The sequence below is a fragment of the Tursiops truncatus genome, chromosome 17 (genome assembly GCF_011762595.2).
Source record: "Tursiops truncatus isolate mTurTru1 chromosome 17, mTurTru1.mat.Y, whole genome shotgun sequence".
Classification (NCBI taxonomy): Eukaryota; Metazoa; Chordata; class Mammalia; order Artiodactyla; family Delphinidae; genus Tursiops; species Tursiops truncatus.
The window spans coordinates 77219018-77241715 of record NC_047050.1 but is presented as its reverse complement, the minus strand read 5'-3'; the positions used below and the strand labels follow the sequence as shown (position 1 = coordinate 77241715).

Here is a 22698-nt window from a genome sequence, read left to right as displayed (position 1 = left end):
CGTGGCCGTTGAGGGAATTAAGACCGAGTCAGCGGTGACACTGATGTGGCTGTCGGCCATGGCGGTGATGGTGTTGCTGGTCAAGTGACGGAGACGCAGTACGGGGGACATGATGTGTGGATGCCGGGGACAGTGTGGAGGTGACGGTGCTGACGGCCGTGGGGACGGGGTGGGGGTGGACGTGCTGCTACTGGCCGGCAGCGGCCACGGTGCTGGAGCTGTTACTGGTCCGAACGTTGGCTGGAGCAATGGGGCAAGTGGAGCAGGCGAAGGTGGCAAAGGGGAGTCTTGGCAGGGGGGGAGGGGAGGGGAGGGGAGGGGAGGGGAAGGGAGGGGAGGGGAGGGGCGAGGCAGCAGGTGGGCGGAGGCCGGCTCCTCTCTGCTCCTCTGAAGGCCCAGGAGCCTCGGAGGGGATCCAGGAAGTGAGGAGGGTCCTTCCTGCCTTTCCGGGGCTGACCCCGCCCCCCCGGCCCGGTGCTTCCTCCTGCGCTCCCTGGTGGTGCCGTGGGCCGAGCGTGCGGGACCTGGAGCCGGCCTCGCGGTCTGCATGGCCTGGGAGGAGTGGCTGTGTGTGTGTGTGAGCGCGTGGTGGCTGGGCTCACCCCGACCCCGGCTCAGTCCACAGTCAGCGTCCGGAGAGGAGGGAGTCACGGCGGGCACGTCCGCTCCGGGAGGGACGCAGGACTCCCAGACGTCGCTGCCCCCCACCCCGCCGCAGCAGGGCTCTGAGCTCTCAGGTAGGGAAACTGAGACCCAGCGATGCGTTCTTCGCAGGCTGGGACAGGGCGCCCCAGGGACAGCCCCTTACAAGTGGGGCCTTGGGCTTCAGCTGGGCAGTTCTGTCTCGTCCTTCCCCGCCCCTCTGGGAGCCCACCTGCCCTCCTTCCCACACATCCTGCCTCAACTCCACTCAGGGTCAGGTGAGGACCATGCCCACCTGGCCCCGGAGCTAGGTGCCACTGAGAGAGTGCAGGCCCTGGGGAGGGGAGGCTGGGAAGAGGGAGGGGAAGGGAGGAAGGGGGAGGGGAGGAGGGGGAGGGCCATAGTGGGGGTTCTCATGAGCTTAAGCTGCACTGGAGCAAGCAGAGGAGGCTTCCAGACACTGGCACAGCTGCGGGGGGGCGGGGCAGGGCTGGCGGCCCAGAGTCAGCAGAGAGCGATGCATCAGGCCAGAGGCACAGGACTTCTCCCAGCCGTCCGAGCAGAGTGCTGGGTGTGCTCTGGTCCCTGAGGACTCCGCAAGCCGCTGTCCCCTCCACTCCTCCCCTGTCCCTCCTGGGCTGTGAGCCCAGGGACCCTCTGTCCCAGGAGACTGGCCAGGCAGAGATGTTTGGCCGGGATTCCGCCGAGGGGTTCCAGGAGCACCCCCTGAAGAGGTGGCTCTGTCGTGGCAGGTGCAGGGAGGGGAGGGGTGTTTCGGGGCTGCCCCGCAGGGGCAGGGCGGCTCTCCTTTCCCTCACACCAGGAGGCACGCGGCCACAGAAGGGGCGGCCGAGGTTGCCCCGGGAGACCCTCACCCCTGGTGCTGGGAGAGGGGGGCTCGTGGGGGGGGCGGGGTTCAGTGTCCTCTAAACCCGTGCACTGCCCGTTCCCTCGGCGGCCACACCGACTACTGACCCTGACCCAAGTCACCTCCACTCCACTTCCTTGGACGGCCCCAGTCGAGCCTTCTAAATTTGCCTGGGGGCAACTGTTTTTGGGTCCATCGCCCCCCCTAGGAGCTCGGTGAGGTAGGCTCACCTGCACGACAGCTGAACGCACAGACCCCGGCCACAGGGAAGAGGGCAAAGCTTGCTAGGGTGCCTGGCCCTGGTGGGGGGGGTGGATGGGGTGCTGGCTGAGCCTGGGCAGCCCCCCAGGCCTCAGACCCCCCTAACACACACAGCCAGGGGCGTGACCGGGCTGCTTCACACGGACTCTGAGCGACCCCACGGCCCTGTGCAGAGGCCTCACCAGCCACCGAGAGAACGGTCTCCCACCTCCCCCTGGGGCTGAGCCCCCAGGAGGCAGCACTCAGGACCCATGGCCCGTCTGAGGGGTGGTGAGATGCCTCAAAGGCACACAGCCACCTGGGAGCCAGCCACAGAAGGCTCTGAGCCCCCAGGACTCTGAGGCCGAGGGAGGTGAGCAGGGTGGGGGATGTCTGTGGCTGCCTCATCCACTCGGTCCGCCTCTAGCTGGACAGTCCCGAAATGCAGATGTTCAGGCCATCGTGACCGAGTGCCGAGTGCCCCAGCCACGTGCTTCAGAATCTGGGGGTGGGGCGGGCTTTCCAGAAGTGCGAGATGCTTCTCCTGGACAGCTGGGCTGAGCCCACCCCTCTAATCCAACACCTGAGGCCCTGTTGTCCATCCTACGGAAGGACAAACTGAGGCCCAGAAACACGGGGACTTGTGTGAGGTCGGCGTATTGGCTTCCTGCTGCTGTTCTAACCAATTACCCTAAACTCGGAAGCTTAAAACACCGGAAACTTGTTCTCTCCCAGTTCTGGAGGCCAAAAGTCTGAGATGGAAGTGTCGGCAGGGCCGTGCTCTCTCGCAGGCTGGAGGGGAGGACCCTTCTTGGTCCCTTCCGCTCTGGTGTCCCCAGGTGCTCCTAGGCTGCTGTCTCAGCACTCGTCTCTGCCCGTGTCTTCACACGGCCTCTCCTCTTCTGTCTCTTACTGGGAAACGTGTCAGTGGATTCAGGGCCCACCGGGTAATCAGGATGATCTCATCCCAAGATCCGTAACTTGAATACATCTGCAAAGATCCTTTTTCCACACAAGGGCACGTTCACAGGTTCTGGGTGGCTGTATCTTTTGGGGGCCACCATTGAGCCCTCTGCGGTCAGGCAGCAAGTTCAGCGTCTCCAACAAAAGCTCTGTCTCGGGATGCTGGGAGCAGTGTGCCTCGGGCTTCTTGGGCTTGGGTCCCTACGGGACACCCCAACGCTGGAGCCCTACCTCCCGGCCTCCATGAGGGCCGGCAGACCTCTAACCCAGCCTTCTCAGCAGGGCCTTGGGGACTCGGCCCCACCAGGAGCTCGGGGTCAGAGCGGCTGCTTCTCCCACTTAACTGCCTCCCACGCACCCCACTTCTGGATCCCCAGGGCCCTGGGACCACCCTGGCGGCCCCCACCCCCGCGGCGGCTGTGCAGCTTTGGTGAGCCGCACCGCCTCTCACACTGGCCCTGGGTCCCCGAGTGCTACCTCCCGTGGGCTCACCCCAGGGGCTGGTGTCCAGTGGGGTGAAGGCTGGGAACCACCTCGTGGTCATGGTTAGTGGGGTTCCGGCTGGAGTGTGCCATCGATCCAGGTCCTGTTCTGGAGGCTCCTGGGCCAAGCCTGCCTTTTGGGGGATTGGGGCGGAGGTGGATGGGCCTGGGCTGGGTGCGGGTGGGGGTGGGGTGCGGTGGGAGCCCTGGGAGAAGTGAATCGAGGGGGTACGGGGGAAGAGCGAAGCCAGGAGGAGTCCCCCCAGCCGGCGGCCCTGACACCTGTCCTCCACCTGGCCCTCCCCTGTGACCCCTGCGCCCCACCCCCTCCCTGGCCCTCCCGCCGCCGCCTCGGGGCTCCCTTCCTTCCGCGCCCACGCCTCTCCTCACATTAATCTGCTGCGCTCACTGCTGACCCAAGCGAAAGGGAGTTTGCCTTTTCCCCTCGCGGCAGTTTTCTGTTGGCAAAGCAAAACGATCACAGCGTGCACTCAGCCCAACCTCCCCGCGCAGCGCGAGACCGCTCTGGAAAATGAGACGTCCCTGCGTGGGGCGGGGGCGGCGGCCGGGGCGGCCTGGGCGCGTGCCGGGGAGCTCCGCGTGCACGCTGCTCAGCGCACGCCCTCAGCCCCACGCTCTCCCAAGTCCTCCCGGGCCCTCCCCGCGCTGGGCACGGGGACAAGGACAGTGTCCCGCTGCCGCCTCGGAAGCTCCCGGCCCTCACCCTCCCTCCCCGGGTGGCACATGCACGGGACACTCGCACCAGGCGGCTGCACCTTCCCAGGTATTTGTGGAGCTTGTGGATGAGCCGGCGCCGTCCCTGTCTGTGGCCCACGGCCCATCCGGGGCATCGCGACAACGGGATGTGGCTGGACCGGAAAGTGGGGGGTTTAGAGCCGTGACCGACCTGAGACGTGGCCACATCTGAGGAAGGCTGAGCACATCCCAGCTTGGAACTGAGGGGGCAGAGAGCACAGGGCAGAAGGGGGCTGGGGCGCTGTTACGGGGCAGGCATCTGGGAAGGGCCGGAGCCCCTAGACACATCAGGGCAGAGTGGATGGGCCGGGCAGGCGTGCGCCTTCTCACCCCCAGCCCCACTGTGTGCGGATCCCCACGCGCCAGCCCGTCAGGGCAGCCCGCTGCCACTGGGGAGAGGACTCAGCCCAGGTGGGCCCTCAGGGCATAGTCCCTCTCCCAGCCTGGACAGTCCCCTGGCACACACGGAGAAGCCCCTCAGCCGCCTGCTTCACTCCTGGGCTGGGCCAGGCGCTCACACAACCCCAGGCTGATGTCGTGTGTAGCGGGACTCACCCTCGGGTGCCAGACAGGCCACTGCCAGCTTGTTCTGAGTCCTGCCCCCACGGGGGTGCAGTATTGCCCTCATGGTGGGGGTCAGGCCACGACTGACCGCCGGGGGTCCTGCCAGGCCCAGAGTCGTGTCCATGACCTCATCCCCAAGGCCTCCTGGAGCCAGCCCAGGACTCCGCCTTTGGCCAACTCAGCCGTCCAGGGACACTAGGGAGATGCCAGGGAGACTGGGTGGGCCGTGTGCTGTATGCTGTGTGCTGAGGTGTGCTGGACACAGGGTGGCAGTACTCTCGGCGTCCAGGAACAGCTGAAACGTGTGGGCAGAGCCTCCGCTGGCCCTGTGGGACGCCGGTTGGTCTGTGCCCCACGCTCAGCACCTACTTTCCCATCTGGAAAGTGGGTTCACTGCTTCCTGGAGAGCTGGAGTTCCCCTCGATGCCCAGCCCCACCTGGCCCAGAGGAGCAAAGGCCCTGGCTTGCCTGAGGGCCGGGAGGCAGGCCACTTGTGCAGGGCAAGGGAGGGGCTGGGAAGGCCCTGGTGGGGCGTGCACCACCGGCTGTCCGCATGGGGAGGGTCTGGTCCTTGGCAAGGGGCCCTCCCCACCTGCCTGGGGCGAGAAGCAGGTAGCAGCTCCGTGCCCAGTCCCAGCCCCTCTTGGGTCCAGATCGGCTGCTGGAAGCAGGCAAGTTGCTGAGTCCTGGACAGGACCTGCCAGCCTTGTCGTCCCCGATTAGCGGGTAATGCTTCCTTGATGCACAGTTTTATTAATCAAATTAGTAAGTGCGGAGGTGACCTTGGCCGGTTCTGCTGAGAGGGGCATTCTCCCAGGAGGGGCAGGTGGGTCGGGGAGGGACGCACCTGGATGCCCTGTCCGTAGGCTCCGGCAGGTGGCGCAGCCCTGCCATCCCACTCCGAAAGCTGCATGCCCTCATCACACCCACTTACCCATTCCCTCACGCTCTCACCGCCCCCCCCCCCCGCCCACTCACTCCCCTGCCCCAGTAATGCTAAAGAAGGTGGTGGATGGCAGGGGCCAGGGCTGCCTGGCCCCCCAACAGGGTTGCTCCTGCCTGGGGACCTCACAGAGGGGACAGGGATGATGCCCGGAGATGGGGGTAGCTGGGCCTTGGTCTGCAGGGGGGCTTCCTTGCTCTCCTGGGTCTGCTGCTCGCCCTTCCCCAAACCTGCACTGCACTTAAGCGGGCAGCGGCTGCCCCCTGGTGGCCACGGGGACCCCTGCCCCCCCCAACCCTGCCTAGGGCTGCAGGCGGCACCCCGTCCCACCTCTCACTCCTCTTTTTGGGGCCAGATCCTGAGCCACACCACCGCGGGACCCAGGAGAGTGTGGCCGCCGTGGTCTCTGGGGGCCGTCCACCAGTACGCATGGCTGGGGGGGAACACTGAAGGCTCACGGTCTGAGGAGCCCAGTTCAGTGCCAAAGGGGCTGGGGAGGAGTCCAAGGGGGCTAGAGTGGGCTGGGGGCACCCCTCAGTGCTGGGCTCAGGTGCAGGAGGATGAAACGGCCCCGCAGACACCTGCCCGAGGCTGGAGCAGGGGCCTCGGACGCCCAGGCTCGACTGCAGGGCGAGGACAGGTGGGGCAGAGCCTGGCAGGATGGGGTGGGGCCTGGCGGGGTGAGGGCGGAGACAGGGTGAGGGCGGGTGGAGCTTGGCCAGATGGGAAGTGAGGGCGGGAGATGGGCCTGGCTGGCAGCTTGGTAAAGGACTGGACTGCAGGTGCAGGGCTGGGATCAGATCTAGGCCCTCGACGCAGAAGGGGTCAGGATGAGGGGACAGGAGGGACGGAAGCAGGGATGGGTCCCCGTTCTGTCCACGGAGGGACAGTAAAGGGTGTTGCAGTAGCTGGCCTTGGCTGGGACCCCGACCAGATGGGAGGCAGCGCTGTGGGCACTCCAGGCTGCTGTGCGGAGGGAGGGGCAGGGCGGGAAGGCAGCTGAGCCTCCTCCAGCCTGTTGGGCGCCAGGTGGGCCAGCGGGAGGGGTGCCCAGAAGGAATCACTGGGGGCCAAACAGAAGCTTGGCTTGGGGCGCAGCCAGTCCTGAGGGAGGGTGTGGACAAGATATGGCATGCTGGGGGGGCGGGGGGATGGGGAGAGCTCAGCTGAGGGGCCTCAGGAGCCCAGCACGGGGGGCAGGGGGCATCTGGGCTGCAGGGACCCGCTGGCAACACGTCACCCCAGCCTGCCTGGCTCTCTGGGGACGGCTCCTTCAGGATCCAAGAAGGGCAGCCGGACACCCCCACCCGGGAAGCTGCCCTCAAGTGGGCACCCGGGGCGCAGGAGGACAGGGCAGCCCAGGGGCAGCCTCCTGGCACTTGGGAGTTGGGGTCCAGAGGCGACTGTGACACTTCCCGTATGGGGGGGGCAGCACCTGGCCCACATCACTGGGCTCGGACACACCTCATCTCACAATGTCTTTAATGGGCAGCTCTGGGCACTGGGTGGGGCAGCAAACTGGCCCGAAGGTGCTCTGGGGTCAGGAAGGCGTGCATGGGGTCTTCACTCCCAGTCAGCTGGAGCCTGTGCTGGGGCTGGGGTGTGGGGAGAGCTGGCCCCTCACTGCCGGCCTGGGCAGCCCGGCTCAGGGGTGTGGGGCTGGGGACAGCCTCCTTCCAGCCTTGCCCCTCTTGGCCTTGCGGTTCCAGCCAAGGAGGGGCCTGGGGCTGGCTTGTGCGGGCCCTGGTGTCTCCCAGCCACACTCCTTCTGGCTCCTCAGAAGCGCCCCCAGGGCTGGCCGGCGGTCCCCCTGTGTTCGGGATGGAAATGGGTATCGGTCGGCACCCTGGCCTGGCCTGCTTGTGGCCAGCCTGGTGAGTGCGACAGGGACGAGCTGGGTGGTATTCAGGGGGCACATGGCGGGGTCCCTGGGAGGGCGGCCATGCAGCAGGGCACCCCGGAGCCTCCAGGAGGGTGGAGGCCAGCTGAGGGGTGGGCTGGGGCCTTGTCAAGGGCAGGAGCTGCTACCAGGTGGAGGCCGCAGCATAGGCGGCTGCTGCCTGGAAGGTCACCCGAGTGCCCTCCTGGCATCTGCGGATGTTGGGGGCTTGGCGGAAGGCCCAGGGCCGGGGCGGGACAAGGAGTTAGGGACCACCCCCCCAGGGCCCCGGGGCTCACCGAGCCAGGCGGCTCGGCACCAGGCAGCAGCGTCAGCACCTGCAGGCTCACGCCCTCGTCGCCCACGCCCTTCAGCTGGGCTACCACATCTGCATGCTTCCACCACCTGCACGGCTGCCCGTTCACTGACACGATGTAGTCACCCTCCTTCAGGCCGGCCGCCTGCAGGGAGGCGGGGAGAGTCCCGCGGGCACCCCTCCACCTCTGGCCAGTCCCATCTTCCCCCTTCCCGCAGTCAGCCCCGGGGCGGGCTTACCGCAGTCAGCCCCTTACCGCAGTCAGCCCCTTACCGCGGCCCGGCCCCCTGGAACGACAGCCGCGATGAGGACGGGCGCGTCGCCCCGCAGCGTGAAGCCGAAGCCGCCCTCTCCTCGGGCCACGTGGATGGGCCCTGCCAGCCGCCAGCGGTTCCTGGCTGAGAACACGGACAGGGGCCCCTGGGGGCGGCCAGAGGTCAGAGGTCAGAGGCCTGGCTGGGCTGCCGCCCTCGGGGGAGCCCCGGCCTGGAGCACCCTCGCCCCGATCTCCACATTTGGGGACAGAAACCAGCAGGGTCTGCAAGGGGGCCGGGCAGGGTTGGGCCGCCATCGAGGGCCTGCCTGAGAACGCAGGGCAGAGCCGAGGTGGGGGTGGCCTGGGAGGTGCTCACCAGACGATGGAAGATGTCAGCCACCTTCACCCGGGAGAAGCTGGGCGCCCTGCCCTCCGGCCTCCGCTGCGTCTTAGCTGAAAGGGAGAAGGGGGAGGGAGGGCGTGGCTGAGCCCAAGGCTCTCGGCCCCAGAACGCTGGGAAGCAGCCGGGTGCGGCTCGGCCAGAGCGGAGTGGGTGACCCGAATGCAGCCCGTGCACACCGGCCCCTCTGTGGGCCACCAGCTGGAGGAGCCCCGGGGCGTGGTTCTTGGGGGTCCGAGGTGCAGGGAGAGGGGGGCGTGGAGCTGCCGTCACGGCTCCCCCGCCAAGTGCCCCGCTCCTCCTTCCAGGGCCCATAGCTCTGTGGCAAATGGCTGTTGCTCGCCAGGAGGCCTCCGCCCCCCGCCCCCCTGGGGCCAGGACACACCCACCCAAGGGGCCTGGCTGCTCACGCCGAACGTCAGGGGCTTCGGCGGCCTCACAGAAGTCGTCCTCGAGGTCGAGTTCCGAGTACTTGGCCAGAGAGCGCCGCAGCGCCTGGGCCAGCACGACCTGCAGCAGGTCCACCCTGCGCAGGGCCCGGCACACGGCATGCAGCCGCAGGGCCTCCTCCTGACCCAGGATGGCCCGCTTCAGGTGGGCCTTGCCTGCACGGGACAGAGCTGTCACACGCTGCCTGCCTGGCCCTTCCAGGCTGGGCCCCAGCTCCCCCACCACCAGGTGCTGCGAGAGGAGGGCAAGCGAGGGCTTCTGGGCTCATCCTGAGGGCCCGACGGCAGGTCTGAGCCGCGAAAGAACTGCCGCCGTGTGTGGCTCGCCCCCCCCTGCCCCCGCCCCCTCCCGACGCCGCCCGCACTGCTGGGGCCCCTGCTCCGGGCGAGCTGGGGACCCCACCCGCCAGCGCCGGGGCATCAGGGCTGGGGATGACAGGGTGGAGTGGGGCATTCACGCCCGCGGAGGCCCCAGCGCCCCGCCCCTCCCTCAGCCGCCTCACCCAGCTTCCGGCGGTCCTCCTGCTCCTGGGGCAGGGCGGGGCCCCGGGGCTCAGACGAGGCCGGGAGCCCGAGGAAGATCTGCTCGAGGGCTGGAAGCTCCGCCTCCGCCACCGCTGTGGGTCAGAGAGGGCGGTGAGGCGCCGGCGGGGCCCTGCCGGCACACGGGCATGCGGGGCGGGGCACTCACGGGCGCCGTCACACAGGGCCAGGGCCGCGTGGTAGTGGGCCAGGGCGCGGAAGTACTCGGCCTTCACGTGCACCAGGGTGGTCCAGGGGAAGGGCACGTAGTCCTGGACGGGCGGCTGGGCCATGGTCTGATGCACCAGCCGGTACTCGGCCGCCACCTGCTGGCGCACACGGCAGGATGGTGGGGCCTCCCGCGAGCCCAGCGGCCTGGGCCCCCACCCCTCCCCACCCTGGGGCTTGGCTTCGACCAAAGTCCCAGCGGCCCTGCCCCATGCCAGGCTGAGCTCAGGGGCAGGGCCCCGGTTCCTGCCCTGATTGGTGTTGCCCCAGAGGCGGGGACTCAGGACCTCGGGGTTGACAGCCGGCTCTGGGGCCCTACAGGAGGCCCTGTACCCGCCCCCCGCCCAGATCCTGGCTCTGCTCCTAAGCTCCAGCCGGCACCCTCGACCCAGGCCCTGCTGCTCACTGAGACACCGCAGCTTGGCCGGGCTCCCCGCCCTCACCTGGGCGGCCTCCTGAGCCAGGTGGAGCTGGGCCAGGCAGTCACGGGGAGCCACGGGGGCCTGCAGCAAGAGGCCCTCGAAGACGCACTCCTGGGCCTGGGCGGTCATGAGCTGCTCCAGCATGGAGAGTGAGGCGGGGCTCATGTCGGGGCTGGGTGCGTGGGAGAAGTTCTCCCTCAGGAGGCTGAAGGCCCCTGCGGAGGGGAGGGGGCTCAGGGTGGCACGGCGGGGCCACCCCACCCCCACCCCGTGTGCTCGGCCCTGGTTGGGGAACACCCTCTGCGTCCCACAGAGGGCCTGTGCGTGTGACCCCTCGGGCTAGGGGGCCATCGTACTGGGCCCCTAGCTCTGGCCACAGAGAAGCCTCTGCCCCTCACGCCTGGAAGCGAGGACCACGCAGGCACAGCTGGGGGGCCAGCCCTGGGCGGCTCTCACCCGCAGCCCTCTGAAAGGCCTCCACAGCACAGCTGGTGCCCTCGGGGCAGGAGCGGTCCTGGCGAGCCCCGATCTGGGTGTGGAGGGCGCCGATGTTGAAGAGCACGCTGCCCTTCTCGAAGGCCAGGGCCCGCTGCTGGGCCGGAACCCCCGTCAGCGAGTCATACCTGCAGGGTCGGGTCAGGCTGGGCAGAGCCCTCACGAGAAGCCAGGGTCTCAGAAGCGCCGCCGCCCCCCGCCCCGCCCCGCCCCTACCAGTGGAACAGCAGCCCCAGGCTCCTGGCCGGGGTGACAAAGCGCGCCTCCTGGAAACACAGCTGATTGTAGTAGGCCGTGAGCAGCTCCAGGCCCGCCTCGCTCCGGCTAGGGGTCCGCGCGGCCTGCCGGGTGGAAGTCAGCAGGGTCCCACGGCCCCAGCCCACCTCATGGAACGCACACCACCCTGGGAATCCCCTTGAATGCCACAGCCCCAGGAGAGCACCCCAGGGTCTAGGGGTAGACACGGTCACACCTGCCCTCCCGGGGGCTGCTGTGGACCACGTGCCACTCCAGGAGACTGTGCAGGGCATTGGGGCGAGAGACCCAGGCAGGGTCCCTGGGGTGGGGACAGGCACAGAGTAGCCATTCCCAAAGGGCCAGCAGCACCGAGCCTCTGTCTTCTCACCTATGGACTGGGAGGCACCCACCCACCTGCCGCAGGTCCTCCAGCTCCCGGATTTCAGCCTCGTAGGAAGCACTGTCCTCTCCAAAGTGCCCTGAGATCAGCTCCTGATTCGAAGGGACAGGCGCTGGGCTTCCCTGAAGTCTCCCAGCCCGACGCGGGTGAAGACCCGAAGCGAGGGGAGGCCCTGGTCTACACACTGACATGGGTGCCCCCCACCACAGATATGGGGCCTGGAGACTTGGTGATGTTTCTACTTGAATTCCCTCATTAACCCCACGAGGCAAGTGACCTGCCCCTTGACAGGCAAGGACACTGAGGCCGAGAGGCGAGGCACCTTTCTGCCGGCCTGGCCGGAGTGGCGAGCTAGCCAGGGCAGCCGGGCTCACGAGCCCCAGCAAGGCCCCAGGAACCAGCGGGTTTTCTCAGCACAGGCTCTGACTGGAAGAGGTGGCCCCCGCCAGAGGGGCCCTCAGAGTGAGAGTCAGGACCCTGCAGCCGTCTTGGGGCCTCCAGTTCTGCTGACACCCATCCCAGGGTGCGTGCCTTTCTGCAAAGCCCACCCAATCCAAATCCCCCATAGCCTGGGGAGGCCAAGGGGCTCCAGGGCAGACCCCCTCCTCTCTGGGCCTCAGAGTCTTCATCTCCGTGAGACGGCTGGACCAGGAAGCCCCAGAGACCCCCCGAGCCCAGGGCGCACAGGCCAGTACTCACCTTCAGGGGCGTGGCCCAGTCTAGCTGCTTGGTCTCCTTCAGCCCCAGGGGGATCATGGGGACAGTGACACCTTCGCTAGAACCAGAAGCATCGAGTCTGGGCTCTAAGGCTGGACTCTGCTGTCCCCAGTGGCCACGCAGTCCACCCTCTACCACTCCCGCCCCACGGGACACGCCTCTCCTCTGATTACGGTACATGTCCTTGCACACCACACACGTCCCACCACGCCGTCTTGGATCACATCCTCCCACACACACACGTGGTGGGTGCTGTTCTGCGCACGCATGCACACGCACCTCTGGGGCCGCTCCGCATCCTTGCACACATGCATCTCTGGGGCCAGCCTGCGTCCTTGCACACATGCACACACGCACATCTGGGGCCAGTCCGTGTCCTTGCACACGCGTGCACACACACCTCTGGGGCTGGTCGGCGTCCACGTTGCCATCGAGCCCCTCCAACTCCTCCTTCAGCAGCTGCAGGCTGGAGTTGACGTAGCTCAGCTCCAGGGCTACAGTCTCCCTCACCCGGGCATTGCTGGTGGCTCTAGGGGAGGCCAGGCTGAGGTGAAGCCCCAGCCCTGCAGGCGGGCCCACGCCCCTCGGCTTCGCTGCAGCCCCTGCCCTAGCCTGAGCTCTGGAGCCCGCTCCCACAGTGATGTGCTGACGGGCCCAGCCCCCTTGGGGGGCAGCAGTGGGGTCCAGGGCCCACCAGATGACCTCCCCCTTCTCTGCAAACCCCCATGGTTCACGCAGACTCCTGTCCACGCGGGTATGTCGCGGGTATGTCTGGCCCAAGCACGTCTCCTTGGTCCCCGAGCTTCCAGGGCAGGTCCTCCACCACCTCTCGCGCCCCCAGGACACAGCTCAGCCTGCCCTCCACAGCGAATGGAAGCCAACTTCCCTGGAGGGGCGGGGATCAGACCCTCTCTGTGCCTGCCAGTGGGGCCACAGGTCCAGGAAGGCAGGGCTGGCCCTACAGATGGGAGGGACAGGGGGCCAGGGCTGCTAAGGAAAAGGAGTGGCCCAGGCCCAGCCAAGCCCCGCCCTGGGGCTGGTTCTGCACTCACTGGCAGTCTGCACTCAAGCAGGCCAGGCCTCCTCCCTGGGCCTCGGGCCATCACCAGTAGAACTGGCGTGTGTGAAGGTCAGCACACAGCTGCTGGTCACCATGTGCATCTCAAAGGCTCCCACACTGCACAGCAGTGGGGACATCCCCTCAAGCCCTGCTCCAGTCCCGCACGGAACAGAACTCGGCTGGCCCTGAGCCTACCCCTGCCAGTTTGGGCCACCAAGGTGGGGGCCTGAGTCACCTGTGAGGGTCTCAGCTGAGCGGCATGACTGCCCCAGACCCCAGTGGGACGCCCAGCCCTGCCTCTCAGGAGCCTGAATGGGAGGCCATGGTCACGGAATCACATGTGGACCACAAGACCAGGCACCCACCTGGGTCACTGCCCTGCCCCGGGATGCACCTGCCTCTCAGGGGCCTCGGGGAACACGGCACTGTTTTCCCACGGGTCGGCCGGCGGCAGGTGTCCCAGGCAGCCAGCACGCACCTGTACAGGTTCTCGGCGCCCGTCCGCATCCTCAGCTCCCTGTTGATCTGCTGGTGGATCTGGGCCCTGCGACTCTGCAGGCAGCCGTGCTGTGAATTTGCCAGGAGGTCACAGCCCTGCCAAGAGGCCACAGGTTACGGGGGCCGGGCCAGCAAGGACATGGCAGGGGGAGATGTGGCTGGGACTGGGGCCCCGGGAAGAATCTCGGCCTGTCCGGTGTGGCTCTGGGTCTCAGCAGCCCAGCCTGGAGCTCCCACCGGGAGATGGCCAATTACTCACCACACATCCTCCTGCCCTTTTGAATTCCTTCTGTAACACCCACGACCCATCCCGCCCACACAATTATGCCAGGCCACACACGTTTAATTGGAGGGGATGCCCAGCCAGCTCCCGCTGGGGCGCTAACAGGAGGCTCCCCTGGGCCACGCTGAACATTGCCGGGCTCTGTCCCAAACCACAGGCCCAGGGTCCCTCTGCTCACAGGCAGCAGGCCAGGCCTCCCAACGGCCACCATCCGAAGTGCCTCTGCGCGGGTTCTGTACTGCATATGGGCCACCTGCCTGCCTGCCCACGTCCCGGGCCCCAAGCAGGGAGCCCTGCGGCAGGTTCCGAGGGTGAGAGGCTTCCTCTGGTGAGGGGAGGGGCTTCAGGGCCCCAGTGGGACTGGTGCAGCCACAGCTGCCACACCTCCTCCTGGCCATTTAAGGACCTCCCGTCTGGGTCAGTCACCAGCCCAAGAGTTGGGAAGGATTTCTCAGAACGTACTTCCTTGGGCAACGTCCTCTCAGGCTCAGGTGATCACCTGGCCCCCGAACGGAGCAGGGACGAGAACACAGTGCCTCCCAGGACCCTGCCCTGATGGCACAGACAGGGGAAGTTTTATTCATGCGGGGCTGACGCTGGCCTCCCTACAATGGCCACTGTCTTCTGCAAATCTGAGGAAGCATGCCCCCACTGTCACACACAGGGCAGTTTCCCACCTTCTGGGGGCTCTAGTTTGTCCCAGCCCTGTGCAGGGGGCACCCTAAAGAAGGTCTCACGCCCTTGCACAGACAAGGCTCCTGGTGCATAGCCACCTTGGATTATGGCCCAACATCTCCTCCACACTCCAGTATTCTCAGGAGAGATCAATCAGGGAAGACTTCCTGCAGGAGGAGGCATTCTTCTGGGACTTGATAGAAGGCTTCAAGGTAACTGGGGAGAGGGGACTTGTCCACATTGAACAATGGGAGAAAGAGCAATCAACTTGGAGGACTCCCTGCTGTGGGACCCTGGGCAGGCCCTCATCTGTAGATGGGAAGGGGGCTGGTGTCAGGGTGGCACCAGGATGGAACAAGACAAAACACGGCTCTCCTCTCTCTGCTCTGCTTGTTGAGTGTCTGTCTTCCCACTGGCCTGAGCCTCTTCTCCGTGGTGCCTCCCATACCCACTTGGTGCAAAAGGGAATGAGGAGAGGATGTGAGCAGTCTCCCCTCCAGGAGGCCTGAGAATTTGGGGACAGAGGGGCAGGCCACAGCCGAAGCTACATCCCTATCCCTCTGAAGGTCCAACTGCAAAGCTCCAGCAGGTTCTAAGGGTTCTGGGTGAGCAGCACAGCTGTCTGCCTGGGGAGGGGTGGTCCACGTGCCGGGCAGAGACCTCCAGCCCCGCAGGGCTGTCCCCATCAACACAGTTCGTTTGTCTCCAATGTCAAGTGCTCCCGGAGAGATGTGTTGGAGGCGGGAGACCACGGCCTCTGAGCCAGGGTCCCCTCTGAGCTCCGCAGCCAGCACCCCCATGGCCTTGTGACCCTAACGCTCCCTCCAGAGGGCAGGTTGGCTGTGTGACCTGGATGGGAGGTGTGCCTACGGCCCAGTCCGCAGTGCTGGGCGGGCTGAGAGCCACACTCACCCCCATTTCCGCACCAGGTGGTAAAGGGATGTGCCAGCTCGCCCACCTGTGGAAGAACCTCCACTCCGACGGAGAAGAGGGGCAGCTCCCCACACCCTCCCTGCAATGGCCCTGATGGCATGGGTCTAGCGGATCCCCCAGAAGCCCAGGAGGAAATGGCATGGGCAGTGTCCAGAACTGGCTACGTGTGGGGGCAACTATGCCAGCACTGGCCTGGGAACAATCAGCAAGATGGTCAGCAGGGCCAGGCCTCACACCCTTGTGGGTGCAGGTGCCACCTATGCTTGGTGGCACCTGACTGAAAACCCTTGGGGACATGGATGCCCAAGGCCTGGCATAAACACTGGGGCAGCCTCTTGCTGACCACCTGGGGACAGCTGGGCTCCCGGGCTGCAGAGGGAGGCAGCCAGAGCACCCTCTCCTTCCCAGGCACAGACTCGAATGTCTCCACACCCCCTCCCTTCCAGAGCTTCCCCAGTCGTCCTGGAAATGGTCCACAGTCCACAGCGCGTGGGGTCAGGGATTTCAGGAGGGGGCAGAGGTGCGGGTAGGTGAGGAGGGACAAACCACCTAGCTGGGCAATCCTCCAGCCATTTCCTGTACCCACGAGGCTTCAGCCACCTGTTGCTAAAAGTTTCATTAAACACAGAGCTGGGTGCCCAGGGCAAGCTGAACAGCCCTAGGAGAGAGAGGGCAAAGCTAGAAAAGGAGGAATGATGGGCACCAGGAACAAACACTAGGGCCACGGGCTGTCACTGACCAGAGCGCAACACCTGTCACAGAAGGGGGTCCTGAAGCGTTGGAGAAAACCAAGAGGTGGACTTGCGCTCCCACTTTTTCCTGGTCGACACAGGAGGGGTCCCCAAACGGGCTAGAGAGGAGCCCAGCAAAGGCAGACAGCTGGGCTCTGGCTCCGCACCGGGCCCCAGTTTCCCCAGCGATAAGCCCACCTTGCCTCTAGGGGCGAGCGAGATGCGGGGTTCGCCCCGGAGTCTAGCGGCGCGCTCGGACGGGAGAAGCCAGCGCCGACCCGGCAGTCCCGCGCCCGCCGGAGTCAGATGGCGACAGGAGCACGTCGGATCTGGCACCCCACCTCCCGGCGCCCCCCGCCCTGGGGCACTCCCACCTTGCGGACGCTGCCCGCCGCCTGCAGCCGGGCGCTCTCCTCGCCGGCGCCCGCACCGTCCGGCCTCCCCTCAGGGACCATTGCCGCTCGCCGTTCGGGCCGCGCCCGCCTGGAAGCCAACGCTGGCGCAGGAACCCCGGGCGCACGGGATCCCGCACTGCCCTCTCCCGGAGGGGGTGGGAGGGGTGGCCCAGTCGGCTGGAGGGGCGGGGCGCTGGGCGCCGAGCGTGCGAAACTTTCCGCTGCCCAATCGGCGGCAGCGGAGACTCCGACGGACAGCAGCCTTGGCCAACCAGGGTGCGAGGGAGGTGGGTCCGCGGCCAGACCCTGCCCTCCCGCTCCCGCGGAGCCCCGGGGGAATGCGGTCGCCCCTGGCAACCGCCGGCCGGCGGATAAGGGAAAAACACTGCGCCGCGCAGGGCCCCGGGCTGCGCGGGTTTCACCCGCACCGGCTGGGGGGCCTCCGCGGGGCTAGTCCGAAAACATCCGCAATGGGGTTAACGGTTTTGCTGGCGCGAGTGCCCGTGCAGCTCTTAAGGTCCGCTTTCCTGTCTCCGCGCGGATACCCAGGCTCCGGCCTGGCCCCAGTGAGGTGCCATGGTCGGCCGTCCATTGTCACACCTCCAGAACCCGCTTCCAGAACCTTCCTCTGGAGCCCACACCCCAGAATCCTCCTCCAGAACCCACCTCCACAACCTGCTTCCAGTATCATCTTGCTTTCACAACCTACTTCTAGAACTGACTTGCCTCCAGGACCAGCCTGCTTCCAGAATTGGACTCTTTCCGTAACCTGCTCTCCCTGCAGGGTTGCCCCAGCGATGTGCCTCTGTCCAGGTCCTTTCATAATTTCTCTAGTTATGGTGACTCTGCAGTGCACTCAAATTTCATGTGGGGCTCACCTCACCTAAGAACACACCGTTTGTAGGGGCAGGAACACCAGAGTAATAAGTAGCCCTAGTTTATCAAGTTCCGATAAAGTTCCAGCTTGTCCGTCCTCACCATCTCCCCTCCGTGCAGAGCCCTAGGCTCCTTCTCTCCAAACGTGTGCGCCTGATCCGGCAGTTCCCCAGCGCTAAATCCTGTAAACTAAGCTCCTTGGCCCACCCTGGCCATCTGCAACAATAACAACTCCAAAATAAGGTAATTGTTAACTCCCGGGAAAATAAAAAGTAACCACAGAATATAACCTGACTCAGCTGTGTATTTCAGGATGTCCTGGCATCTTGACCTCAGGACCATTATAACGAGTTTCTGTTAGGAAGAGGGGAGAGGGGAAGAGTGAAGAAGTGGGTGAGAGAAGCTGAAGCTTCATCCTCCTGAGGCAAAGTCAGTAGGTAAGGCCTCAGTTAGAAAACAGAGTTCCGGATGCAGAAGTATGTTGTTCAGAACTGTGGAATTCAATACCAAATCGGCAGCTCAAAGAGTTACAAGAGGTCGCCCCTGGGGGGGGCGGTAGGGCACTGGAGGAGGCTCCTGTTTGGCTAATCGGGTCTTGTAGAGCTAAGGTTGGTGAAACTCTGCACCTTCTATAACAAAGCAATCCCAAAGCTTCGTTTTGGAAGAGTGGATGTCTAGAAATGGACAACAAAAAACATCCAAAATAAAAGGTAACCATTGGAAGTGAAAAGATATTTCTAAACAAGGTTTGAAATAGAAGAAAGAACACAAACTTCACATTACCTAAAAAATAACTAGAAGGCTTCCCTGGTGGCGCAGTGGTTAAAGAATCTGCCCACCAATGCGAAGGACACAGGTTCAAGCCCTGGTCCGGGAAGATCCCACGTGCCGCGGAGCAACTAAGCCCGTGCGCTACAACTACTGAGCCTGCGCTCCAGAGCCCGCGAGCCACAACTACTGAGCCCACATGCCACAACTACTGAAGCCCATGCGGCTAGAGCCCGTGCTCCGCAACAAGAGAAGCCACTGCAATGAGAAGTCTGCTCACCGCAATGAAGAGTAGCCCCCGCTTGCCGCAGCTAGAGAAAGCCTGTGCACAGCCAAAAATAAAAATAAATAAAATTTAAAAAACCCAGATCATCTTAAAAAATGCAAAGCAAGAAAAGAGACATTAAAAATATACATAAATAAATAAATGCCCGTGACGCCAGGGCACACCTGCACAGTCACTGTCCAGCCCCAAACATCGGCAGGACACAGTGACCCACAGTGGTCATCTTAGTCCCATTCCGTTAGCCATCCATAGGCCTACACGCATGGGCTCAGGATGTAGTTGTGGCCAGTTGGGTGGGGGGGGATCTTCAGAGGGCCCCTGGGAGAGCCCCACAGGAGGAGTAGTTTGTAACTTTTAGTTAAGGAAATAATGCAGGGAAACTAAATACTAGGGGAAAGAAGACAAAATTATATGCAAATGACATGATTGCATAATTTAAAATCCCAAGAAATTCAACCAAAAAGAAACCCTATTAGAACTAATTAGATAATTTGGTAAGGTAGCTAGTGTTAAGCTACGTTATGGACTGAATTTTCTCCACCTTCCAAATTCCTATGTTGAATCCCTAACCTCCAATGTGATAGGATTTGGAGGTGGGGCTTTTGGGCGGTGATGAGGGTTAGATGAGGTCATGAGGGTGGGGACCCCATGATGGGATTAGTGTCCTTGTAAGAGAAAAAGACACCAGGGAATTCCCTGGCAGTCCAGTGGTTAGGACTCCCTGCTTTCACTGCCGGGGGCCTGGGTTCGACCCCTCGTCAGGGAACTAAGATCCCACAAGCTGAGTGGCATGGCCAAAAAAAAAGAAAGAGAGACACCAGAGTTTGCTTTCTCAGCCACGTGAGGACACAGTGAGAAGGTGTCCATCTGCAAACCAGGAAGAGAGTCTTTACAAGGAGCTGAATAAGCTGGCACCTTGATCCTGGACTTAGCCTCCCGCGCTGTGAGAAGATAAATTTCTCTCCACGGCAGTACACGGTAAGTGCTGATGGGCTCTGACTTACACTTTTATACTGATCGACACTTTGCAACTATGAGCCAGATAGGCAATCGATGCGAACGTGAACACCCAGGTTTTCGAGTTGGGAGGAAAGTTGGGCTCTGTTCTGAGCCTCTGCAAGTTCCAGAGGAGGGCCTGGCCATCTGGAGTGTCACCGACTTGCCCAAGACCCAGTGGCCGGAGAGAAGCCAGGACCCTTGCAGCGTCCAGCACCTTCTCTGCACACAGCCCGTTTCCTGGTAGGGACTGACCGTGGGGAATGCCCCGGGTGAGCCAAAAATGCCATCAGGAGGAGGAGGTGGGACAGAGAAACCTAGAGAAAGCAGCTGATTCTAGAAAATTCCCACCTGGCCTGGATTGGGCCATTTTGACGGCTGCCTCGTCCCCAGGAGGTGCTGAAGAATTTGGGTCTGGGGTCTTTTGGTTCCATGCTAAGTGTTGAATGACTTGGTGAAAAGTGGCGGCACTTCCGTCGACCTTCTCTCTGGTCCCAAGTCTCAATTAGGGACAGTGCTGACACTGTTTATTTACATTTGCATTTTTTCAGAATGAGGGGCAGAGGAGTCAGGCTCTGGAGGCACGGGATTGGCAAAGAATTCCTTTACTCCTGTATTCGCTCACTGTTGTGGCATGCTAAGATTTTGGAGTTTTGGTGTGCGCCTGTACTTACAGGGTACGCCACATAAATTGAAGAATAAATAACCGTGAAGCCCGAAGGGAGCATGATATACTGCTGTGTGCAAGCCGCTTGTCTGTGACAAATGGCGTACCAGGCGCCGCGGGACCACAGGAAGCCTTAATCAATGGAGGTAATGGCCACCAATGCATCAGCCGTGCGGGTGTCACTGAGGGACCGACGCTGGAGAAGAATCAACGGAACGTGAAAAAGGAATTGTTTGTAAATACAATCAACAATTTTGTGTTCGTGAGAAAGCCATTCATCATTTGGAAAAGATGCACCTGGCTTCTCAGTGAGACGGGGCCATCAATCCCACCCGAGTCATGGGGCCAGCTCAGGGCTGTCAAAGGCCCAGGGAACAGACACACATATTTATTCTTATTTGAAGGCAAGCTGAGAGTCATTTGGGGAAAAAAAAAAAAAAAAAAAAGAGCCACTGAGAGCAATGGCTGCAGAGGGCACCTGGAAAAGCCACCTGGGAGCAGACAGAGTGCCTTAGAAGAGTCTTCTTCAGGGCGCCCAGCCCAGGGCCCTGGTGGGAGGGGCTCTGTGGGCCCTGAATACCCACCACACTCTGGACCCTTCCCAAGCCACGTCTGTGCTCTCGCCCCTCCTGGACGCAGAGGTGCACGTGGGGAGGGAGGGAGAGGTCTGTCTCCAAGCAAGGACGGTGGCTTCTGGGGAAACGGCACTTTTCGGGAATGAGGTCCAAGGAAAGGGGGTGGGTACAAATTATTGTCCTTGTAAGTTTGGCATCGTGGCCTGGCTCCATGGACATTTTTCTGGCCACTTTGGGGAACTAGCTTTATCCTTTGAACAGTGCGAGGTGAGGATGCCCAGGGCTCCCCAGAGCGTGGTGTTTACTGGTCTGGTCCCTGGCAGACGGCTGAAGGCACCTGCATGTTCTCCCCCACTGAGGCCTCCCCACGACCTTCTGCAGAAAATCCTGCTGCCGAAGGACCACCCTGGGCTCTGGAGGAGTGGAGGCCAGGTGAGGCCAGGTGGGGAGCGGGCTGCAGGCAGGGCCACGTGTGGTGGGGCAGTCATGGGCAGACAGCTTGGCAGTTCATGGCAGTGCCAGGAAGAGGAGGAGCAGCTGGGCCAGATGCCCCCCAGAAACCTGGGGACGGACACGGTCCGAGGAGCACCCGTGAATGAGGCATCATCCCACATTGCTGATGGTCAGCGGGATAAGGCCAGGGAAGGTGGTGGTGGGTGTTGGAGACCTTGCTGGGGGCCGTCTCAGTGGGGTGTGGGGACAGAAGGCTGCCTTAACGGGGATCAAAAGTGAGCCAGAGGACGGGAAGTGGACACACATCTGGGGAGTTCTGCTTGGCAGGGGGCGGGGGGCAGAGAACTGGTGGGACACGTGCTTGTGGGGTCAGGGGAGGGCTGAGAGCCTTCAACAGAGGTTCGAATAGTCCAACCACAGCGACAGGAGGAGGCAGAGGGACGGCAGACACAGGCAGGGCACACGTGGGGCTGGGAGGATGCGGACACTCCCTGTGCGCTGTTTCCATGTGTCGATGACATAGGAAGCAAGGCCCCCGCTGAGAGTGGGCCGAGGAGGGGTGCTGGAGGTCACAGGAGGCAAGGAGGAGGATGGCTAAGGACGGGGGGTGGGGCTTCCTGGTGGGGCGGGGGCCCCAGCTGGCGTGTGGCTGCCCGGAAGGCAGAGGGCTCGGTTTCACCAGGGTTTAAGGGGGTGAGAGGGCGCAGGCAGCCGAGTGACGCTTTGCACACTCAGCCTCACTGATGGGCTGTGACACCTAAGAGAAGGAAGACACCCGTCATTCCAAGGACTCATTCGTGACCCAATCCAGAAAGATTCAGATTCTGGATGGCGGTAACTCTGATGTCACAACTGAATACCTTGTTGTCAGACGGTTTTGGATATAAGTTATAAAGTTTTTTTTTTTTATTTTCTTCGTGGTACGTGGGCCTCCCACCGCCGCGGCCCCTCCCGCCGCGGAGCACAGGCTCCGGACGCACAGGCCCAGCGGCCACGGCCCACCGGCCCAGCCGCTCCGCGGCACGCGGGATCCCCCCGGACCGGGGCACGAACTCGCGCCCCCCGCACCGGCAGGCGGACTCCCAACCACTGCGCCACCAGGGAAGCCCTATAAAGTGTTTTTGACACCTGCCCAGTCAGTCAACTGACAACAAGGCTCTTACCCCAAATCTGGGACCACCTAGACATAGCTAACCTCGAAAATATATATCATTGGAAAATATGCATCCTTTATTTACCAAGCAAAAAAGAGGCATAATTCAGTGGAACCAAAGCTTCCTTTTCCCTGAAAACCTGTTTCTATTTTCCACGTATGACTAATTTTTAATCTCAGTGACTGAGCGGTAATGCCATCGTCACTGATGCTGACAATGGGGTTTTTAAAGAAGCATATGATGGATGTTGCCTTCATGGTATCCTTTTTTGGTTATCGTTCCGCGGCGTTCTGAATAAAATGAGTTCCGCCTCCGTGGGCTCCAGCAAATCCAGGCGCAATTGTAGATTCGATGCCACCTTTATGCAAAGCTGCCGCAGCACACACTGGGCTGGCAGTGAGAGGCCGTCGACACGACAGAAGGCTTCCGTCTGGCCATTATTCACCAAAGCAGGAAAACAGCCATTTACCTAACGTCCGTTTGTTAAGAAGGCAGGAAAATGGCATCTTTAATAACGTCAAACAAAAGCACCAGAACTTATAAAACAACAACCGAATTGTAAAGTAAGG

The 22698-nt window shown here is 63.2% G+C and overlaps 1 protein-coding gene across 2 annotated transcripts; it reads right to left on the bottom strand.

Annotated features, from left to right (window-relative positions):
• Positions 1-6926: 6926 nt before the first annotated feature.
• On the bottom strand, positions 6927-16503 carry RHPN1 (rhophilin Rho GTPase binding protein 1). Of its 2 annotated transcripts, none has more exons than XM_073794315.1 (15): positions 16334-16503; positions 13318-13433; positions 12180-12308; positions 11762-11837; positions 11077-11154; positions 10642-10766; positions 10387-10553; positions 9952-10145; positions 9450-9606; positions 9262-9375; positions 8699-8914; positions 8286-8362; positions 7927-8073; positions 7637-7798; positions 6927-7268 (listed from the first exon to the last, which is right to left on the bottom strand). In XM_073794315.1, the coding sequence occupies exons 1-15, from the start codon at positions 16412-16414 to the stop codon at positions 7104-7106; spliced, it is 2004 nt and encodes a 667-aa protein (XP_073650416.1). In that variant the 5' UTR covers positions 16415-16503; the 3' UTR covers positions 6927-7103. The 2 variants fall into 2 exon arrangements, with proteins under 2 accessions (XP_073650416.1, XP_033698894.1); XM_033843003.2 differs by having other exon boundaries at positions 8720-8914.
• Between the last annotated feature and the right edge of the window lie 6195 nt (positions 16504-22698).

What these genes read in the sequence shown, in the direction of transcription:
- RHPN1 (XM_073794315.1), bottom strand. Translation starts at nt 16,414, where the DNA reads ATGGTCCCTGAGGGGAGGCCGGACGGTGCGGGCGCCGGCGAGGAGAGC. An exon ending in GGCGCCGAGAACCTGTACAG is followed by an intron (nt 12,309 to 13,317) that starts GTGCGTGCTGGC and finishes GGCCTCCCCTAG; the next exon opens with AGCCACCAGCAATGCCCGGG. An exon ending in TGGCTCAGGAGGCCGCCCAG is followed by an intron (nt 9,607 to 9,951) that starts GTGAGGGCGGGG and finishes GTGCGCCAGCAG; the next exon opens with GTGGCGGCCGAGTACCGGCT.